The sequence below is a fragment of the Ranitomeya variabilis genome, chromosome 4 (genome assembly GCF_051348905.1).
Source record: "Ranitomeya variabilis isolate aRanVar5 chromosome 4, aRanVar5.hap1, whole genome shotgun sequence".
Lineage (NCBI taxonomy): Eukaryota > Metazoa > Chordata > Amphibia > Anura > Dendrobatidae > Ranitomeya > Ranitomeya variabilis.
In genome coordinates, this window is record NC_135235.1 from 114,055,202 (window position 1) to 114,062,667 (window position 7,466).

The 7,466-nt window shown below is 37.5% G+C and overlaps 1 protein-coding gene across 2 annotated transcripts in view; it reads right to left on the reverse strand.

Annotated features, from left to right (window-relative positions):
- Window positions 1–6,769, reverse strand: part of NPFFR1 (neuropeptide FF receptor 1) — a 336,406-nt gene extending 329,637 nt beyond the window's left edge. For both annotated transcript variants that reach the window (XM_077259148.1, XM_077259147.1), the window contains exon 1: window positions 6,246–6,769. In XM_077259148.1, coding sequence (XP_077115263.1) covers window positions 6,246–6,252 — 7 coding nt within the window. In that variant the 5' untranslated portion in view covers window positions 6,253–6,769. The remainder of the gene's footprint in view (window positions 1–6,245) is intronic.
- Window positions 6,770–7,466: the final 697 nt, after the last annotated feature.

A 7,466-nucleotide genomic window follows, 5' to 3' on the forward strand; every position in this document is an offset into this window, starting at 1 on the left:
TTGTAGTTCACTCTGAAAGGAAATTCTATGCGAATTTATTTATGGGCAGCTGGGAGAGACAGATATTCTTTGTCAATCCTGTGGCATATATTGAGAAGGTCCTGTTCTGGGTTCGCTTTATTGATGACATACTCATGATTTGGCAGGGCTCAGAACAGGACCTTCTGACTTTTCGGGACATCCTTAATGATAATAATGTCAATATTAAACTGACATGTAAATATAGTCAGACATCATTGGATTTCCTGGATGTCCAGATTAGTAAGGGAGCTAATGGTTTCTTGGAAACTAATGTGTTCAGAAAGGAGACAGCAGTCAACTCTTTGCTGCACGCATCGTCATCTCATCCTAAAGCTCTGATTGAAGGCATACCAACAGGACAATTCATCAGAATAAAAAGGATTTGTTCTAACGAACAATTTTTTTCTGAACAGGCGGAAAAGCTCTCTGAGAGATTTTATGATAGAGGCTACTCTAGGCGAAGTATCAAGAGAGGATTACATAAAGCAAGGAGAATGGAGCGGCCAACTCTGATGAATCCAAAGACGAAACCACCCACAGAGCAAAAGGTGAGGTTTATATCTACCTACACAGAACAGTGGAGTAAGATGAGAAATGTTTTAAAGAAATTTTGGCCACTCCTACAAACTGACAAAGATTTGAAGAGATATCTGCCAAACTACCCCTCCATTACGTATCGGAGATCTAGTAATTTAAAAGACCATCTCGTACATAGCTATTATGCTGGCCCTAAAATAGAAAAGGCAATTGGATCCAGAGGACAGAAATGGGGTTGTTTCCCTTGCAAGAATTGCATTGCATGCCCCAATATTGATCATGCACTAACATTTGCCTCCAGCGATGGTAAAAAAATCTTCACTATAACCCAACATATTACCTGTAATACAACTGGAGTTATATATTATGCACAATGCCCCTGTCCCAAAGTATATGTGGGGCTGACATCTAGAGCATTAAAAATAAGGGTAAGAGAACATCATAATGACATCATCAAAGCAAAGGAAGTTGAGGATACCATTACATTAAAACCACTGGCGAGGCACTTTAAAATTCATCACAACTCCAATGCGAAGCTCTTGAAAGTTATAGGGATAGACAGAGTGTACGTGGACCAAAGAGGAGGTAATTGGAGGAAGAACCTTGCACAGTTGGAAACTCGCTGGATCTCTAGAATAAATTCAATGCAACCGCTGGGTCTTAATGAGGTGCTTAGTTATGCCCCCTTTCTTTAATGTGTGTTTTGTTTAGCGGCTTTTTATTTGTATATATGTATGATTTTAATTATTTTCTTTTTAGTTTTTAGCTCCTGAGCAGTCCTATTACTTGATGTCATGATCTGCAGTGTCTGGCTATATATGCAATTCGATATTCATGTGAAGCTGGGATTTTACATCTATCAAAATTTATTATTCTTCTATATTATAAGTGTGTTCAAAAATATGAAGGTTTGTATTTAATAGTAGTAATGTGGAGGGTATATTTGTACTATATTATAAATCTATTTGCACATTTTATGCACTTGTTCACTTTTATATATATTAGTGTTGGAGTATAAATTTATATGTCCCTTAAATAATGCATTGTATACTGGTACCTATATATGATGAATTTATTCACATTATTAGAATAACATTTTTTTGTATTTTAATTATTGTTTTTTATATATGAACTGATTAATATATGTATATACACATTAATATTTATATTTTTTATTATTATCACTTTTATCTCCGCAATTGAGGAATTTATCATGTATTGTTATGCATCAGGCACCTTTATTCACTACATATAATAGGATAGCACTTTAACTCTATTGCTTCACAATAGTTGATATCCCCTTTGAAGGCACAATGGCCAATTCATGCACCAGTCACTTTCTATCTATTTAAGTGTAATTTTGTCAGGATATTATCTCTCTTTCTATGCGGTGTGCGCCTGCTGAAACTCCTGGCATCGGGTCACTATAGCAACGCGTCCTTCCTGTGTGGCTCGTCTCGCTCCCCTGCTCTGACGCGTCGGGCTGGGGAGTGGACGATCTGCTTGTGACGCTGAGCGGAAGTGACGTCCGAACCGGCGTTTGTTGATGCAAGCGCCATTATCAACCGCTGCCACCACTGCTTCATAGCTGCTATATAAACCCCGGTATGGCCACTATAGCTAAGACTACTCCCCTGGACGAAGCTTAACCGCGAAACGCGCGTCGGGGTCCATTTACTGTTCTGCTGGCACAGGTAAATACTTTTTCACCTCTCCCTATATCTTATGTTTGTGCGCTACTTGGTCAGCATATGTATATATAGTGGTATCATCTTATATATCTTCATTATGCCTCACACTTGAGCATTACCATGTGGCAAATATGTTCAGTTATACATAGTGATACCATTGTCAACATTATTTAGGGCTGATTTATATATTTTTTTAGGTTTATATACCTCTTTTTACTATTATATACATGTAGCCCTAACTTAGATAAAGAAATAAAGTTCAGACTTATGCATTTAGCCCATATATATGGGATAATATACATTTAAGCATCTATGCTACTCAGTATCTATATATCCTATAGACTCTCCCTGCTCTGAGCTGTAATTATTAGGGAACAATTTTTGTTGGATAGGTGTATTGACATATGTATTTTCTCAGCAGACAGTATATATTCTGTTTTATGCTTTACCACTGATTGTCATTTGGACTTTATTAGGATTTTAATGTATTATTATTAATAAAATTCATGTTTTTACTGGCATAAAGCTTCCGTTCTGGTTCTATTTTTTTGGATATTTGCTTTATTTTGGAAGTGCCTGGAATATAGGCTATTGTTTGGGATAATTCCAGTTAATTAGGCATGCAGTTTGCAATACTCTCTAACACAGCCCAAGTCCCTGTTGTTTCATTTTCCAACCCCCTTTGCTGTGACAATTAGTCATTATCGCTAATGTCATTGTACATTTCATAGTGCCTGGCAGCCTCATTACCTGACTGTGCCTTGGATAACTCTATGTTGCCTCCCGATCCACCTACTCCTCCTTTACTTACTTCATACCCTACTGCATAAGACAATGTCTGAGGCTTCCAAACAGCCTGATGATTACAATAAACAACTAAGCTGTAAATGACAGATTTCAAGGTTACACAAGCTCCAGTTTATTGTAAGGTATAATCAGTCACTGCTTTTTGTTCCTTGTACAGATATACCAATATATGCATCAAAGAAATCCATTGCATTGCAACTTCACAAATCAGGCAGTTCTCAGGCAGCAAATTATGCTTCTGCAAAGCCTGAAGGGAGTGTTCCCCATTGTAGGGGTTCACACTCTTGGGTAGCCACTTGGATACATGTGGCACAAGATTTTATTTTAAAACAGCATGTAGTTTATTGTCCATGATAAACTTTGTAGCTCCAAATCAAAAGCAGCCTTATCAATGGATAACATAAGCAGAATGAAGCACCATAAATTTAGCAGCCTAATCCACCTGGGTATTCCCAGCAGCAGTTCACACTTGTATTCAATGTGTTCACCAAACAAACACCTCTCTGGCTCCACAAGCAGCTGTAAATTTCTCCATTCTCAGCACACTCCACTCTGCTGAGCTAACCCAGCTGCTGTTATTAACCTATATATCCTGAACTGAATCATGGGATCTACTTTTCCTAGCCAGGTTCTTTAGGTTACTGAAAAAACCCAGACTCAATAACCAGTAACATTAAATCTTCTCAGTAACCTAGTGTTACTAGTACAGCTTACATTACCTACACATATTTACCATCCAGGACCTTACCTCCATACTCTCCTCCACCACATAAGATTGATTGAAATGCCCAGCACTCCAATCATCATAGGCCGCATCATCTTGAAGAAGGTACATATTTTTTAATGTTTGATCAAACTTAGGATGTGGACCATTCAGGGAGTATGTGTTACTTTGCCCAAATGTAGTGCAGTCAAAAGGTTCTGGACATTGTCGCCGACTACTGATGGGGATTATGACATTTGCTGCTTGATGTGAAGGAACAACTTGTTTACTATATAGCTTTTCTTGTCTATGCACATAAGCTATAAAATAGATTGACTAATCTTAAAGGAATGCATAAAAAGAAAAAAAAGAAAAATTATTAATCTTGTAATTTTCACACTGTCCACTAAGCTTATTTTGAACTAATTCTTCCTTTTCTCTAAGGAAACGTTTTCAGCAGGCTTCTTATCATTTGAAACAGGATTTTAGTGACAGATAACATCTCTATAAACAGCTGATAACACAGAATCCACAATTCAAATAGGTAATGTTGCAGCTCCCTTCAGAAAAACCTTTGCACATGCACATTAGATGCTTCAATGCAAAAAATATGGTCTGAGGCCATCTATTGCTGCTAATGTACATGTGTTTTTCTTGTCTTTCTTGTTATTCTCCTCTCTCAATTATTTTAGTGTGAAAATAATCCCAGTCAGCTCTCTCTAGCCAATTCATATCTATACAGCAGTTAGTTGCTTGCTTTCCTCTCAGTTTTGCATAATAAAAATCCCATCATTGGCATTTAAATATGGTGATAACAGTCTGCAATATGCAAAGACAGGCTATTAATGCATCATAGTAGCATAAGTTCAGTGGCAGGACTATGGAAACCAAACTGTCAATCAAGGAAGATTACTAGCCCCACCACCAAACCTGGAAATAAGGAGACTGCAGAGATCTATGCTACAGGACACACAACCTAAAAATACCCCACTAAGTACAAGTCTAAAAACGTCCCAGGGGCCAAAATAAAAAAAAATATTTTTAATAAAGATTGTTATATGAAAAAAAAACCATTGCTAAGTAGAAAAAAAACCATTGATGCCTTGGTTGAAGAAATCTGTCTTGTGGTTGTTGTTTAATCTTTATGTGTCGTTTTCAGTTAATGATATGCTCATGCTCCATATGCATATGTATATCATTAACTGAAAACTACAAATACAGATTAAACAACAACCGCAAGATGGATTTCATCATCCGAGGTATCATAATAAGGTATCACTGTAATCAGTATAACGGCGCCAGCCTGACACTGTCTGTAGTTTACTGAGCATAATCCTACTGACAGGTTCACTTTAAGTGACACTTTCATAATCAATTAGTTGAAAGAATCATATTTTGTCAATTTGCTGTTAATTATTTAAGTATTCAGTATTTTGCTAGTGCACAGATACAAACCTGTAGGTAGCCATTCTTTTTTTTTCCATTACATATGTGTACACCAGTACTTGTAGCACAAATAACAAGGGTACTCCAAAGGGCTGATGTGTTTTTTGACCCAAAGAGGTTTAGAGACTAATAAATGTGCCACATCACAAGAAAACATGCAACAATATCTCTTGTGAACTTGGTATATCCTTTCAATTGCCTTACAGCTCCACCTGTCTAATTAAAAGCAAGAATAAAGACGTTTTACCAGATTTTCAGCACAGATGCGGCTGAGCTATGTTTGTAGTCTGGCACTGCTATTTCTGACATCACTGTTATTTCTGATTTTCTACTAATGTCCAGTAAGTTGGAGGTAAGCTACATTTCTTTTTTACACGTACACTAATTTCATTCATTTTCTTTATATCTGCAGCCTCCTAATAGCAAAAGTTGTCTTGGTATTTATATAATAAAAATACCATTATTGCTATATTGATGCCTATTTTTACTTATGGTAAACCTGATACTGTATGTTAACAGCAAGATCGAGAATATTGGATATAGTCCACAGACCTGTCAATCTCTGTAGCGAGAAATATGAAAGCGTCTTAAAGAAAATAACAGGACCTCAGCCTTACTTTTTAATATTTTAATCTCAGAAGAATGCATTATGAGCACTAAGATTAACCATTAACCCATTTCACATTAATTCCTTGATAAAAAAATAAATAAATAAAACAACGGTAAGAAGAAAATCTGAAGTTTTCCAGATGAAACGGACTTTCAATCCGTATCAGGTATGTGCAGAAGCAGTGCACCAACAAGTCCAATCCCACCTCCTGTGTAGGGAGAGGTACTGCTATGCCTGATAAGGGTCTCCAATATAACACAAGTCTTTGGGGGATACATGCTACTACAGCTCACAGCGCTGTCTATGACTCAGAAATTAAAGCCCTGGAGAGAGTTTTCTCATATTCAATCTCTGCAAGTAATAGCTAATATATGAAAAAATCATTAAAATGACTACATTGTGGTTTGAGAATACAGTCCCATACTCTCACCTTCCATTGTGCTGAGGAGTCCACTGGTTGCTTTGGATGGCAGAGCTGTCCACTGTTCCAGTGCTGAACTGCTGTCTCCCTGCAATCCTGCAGTCACCAATATAAGAAGTGGTGGTCTGTGCTGCCGGTGTCTTTAGTGATCACACTGCAACATATCCACACATCTCCTTGCCTGCAGCGAACCTCTGGGATCCAGTAGACTGATCATAGATGATGCTTTTAGGGTCCCTTTCCCTGTCGGCTCACCTCCTTTCCAAGTCTTGCAAACTTTCTTGTTATTTATTGTAGATAATGATTATTATGGTAGATAAAATCTCCACTTGTTAATTTATCCAGAAACTTTAACGTTCATTCCCCAGCTTTTTTTATTCCATTGGATGCGTATCAACCTTGGAAAAGGAGCAGATGATGTTTAGAATACCAAAGAAGTGTTCCTGGTCCTCTCTCTACCTCCTAGAGATCCTGAGGAGGGAGCTAGTGGTATGAGCTGAGGGATCTCCTCCCCATCTTATTCACAGCACCGAATTTCCTCCCTCCATTAAGCTGTCTGACTCACCAACGTCAATGCAGAGCGTACTGCTACCTCCCTAAAGAGACAGGGGTCTGCAGACTAGCTGCTGCTGCAGGCTTCCCATTGCTATGGATACATATACTATAAAAGCCCCTATTTGCAGCAAGCCTCTCATTCTTGGTATTGGGGTCTAATAACTCATATCCTTCTTTGTAATTAAGTTTCGTTAATGCATCTTGTGTTATCAATCATCTCGTTACGCTACAAAGGATAACAAAGTCTGATCTCCTCCCACTCCGAACCTTCATCATGTTTCCGATGTTAGACCTTTTGTGACATCTGCACAATACTGATTCATTAGATTTTAATAGTGCAGAAAAATGTGAGAAAAAAAGAGATTATTAAATATGAGCATGTCGTTCTTTCCTCCATTGTGTGTCTGCTAGTTTAACCCCTTCACCCCGAAGCCTGTTTTCACCTAAGTGACAGGGCCAATTTTTACAATTCTGTCACTTTATGAGGTCATAACTTTGAAACGCTTCAACGGATCCTGGTGATTCTGACATTGTTTTCTCATAACATATTGTACTTCATGATAGTGGTAAAACTTCTTCGATATGACTTGCATTTATTTGTGAAAAAAACAAAAATTTGTCGAAAATTGTGAAAATTTAGCAATTTTCAAACTTTTAGTTTTTATGCCCTTAAAT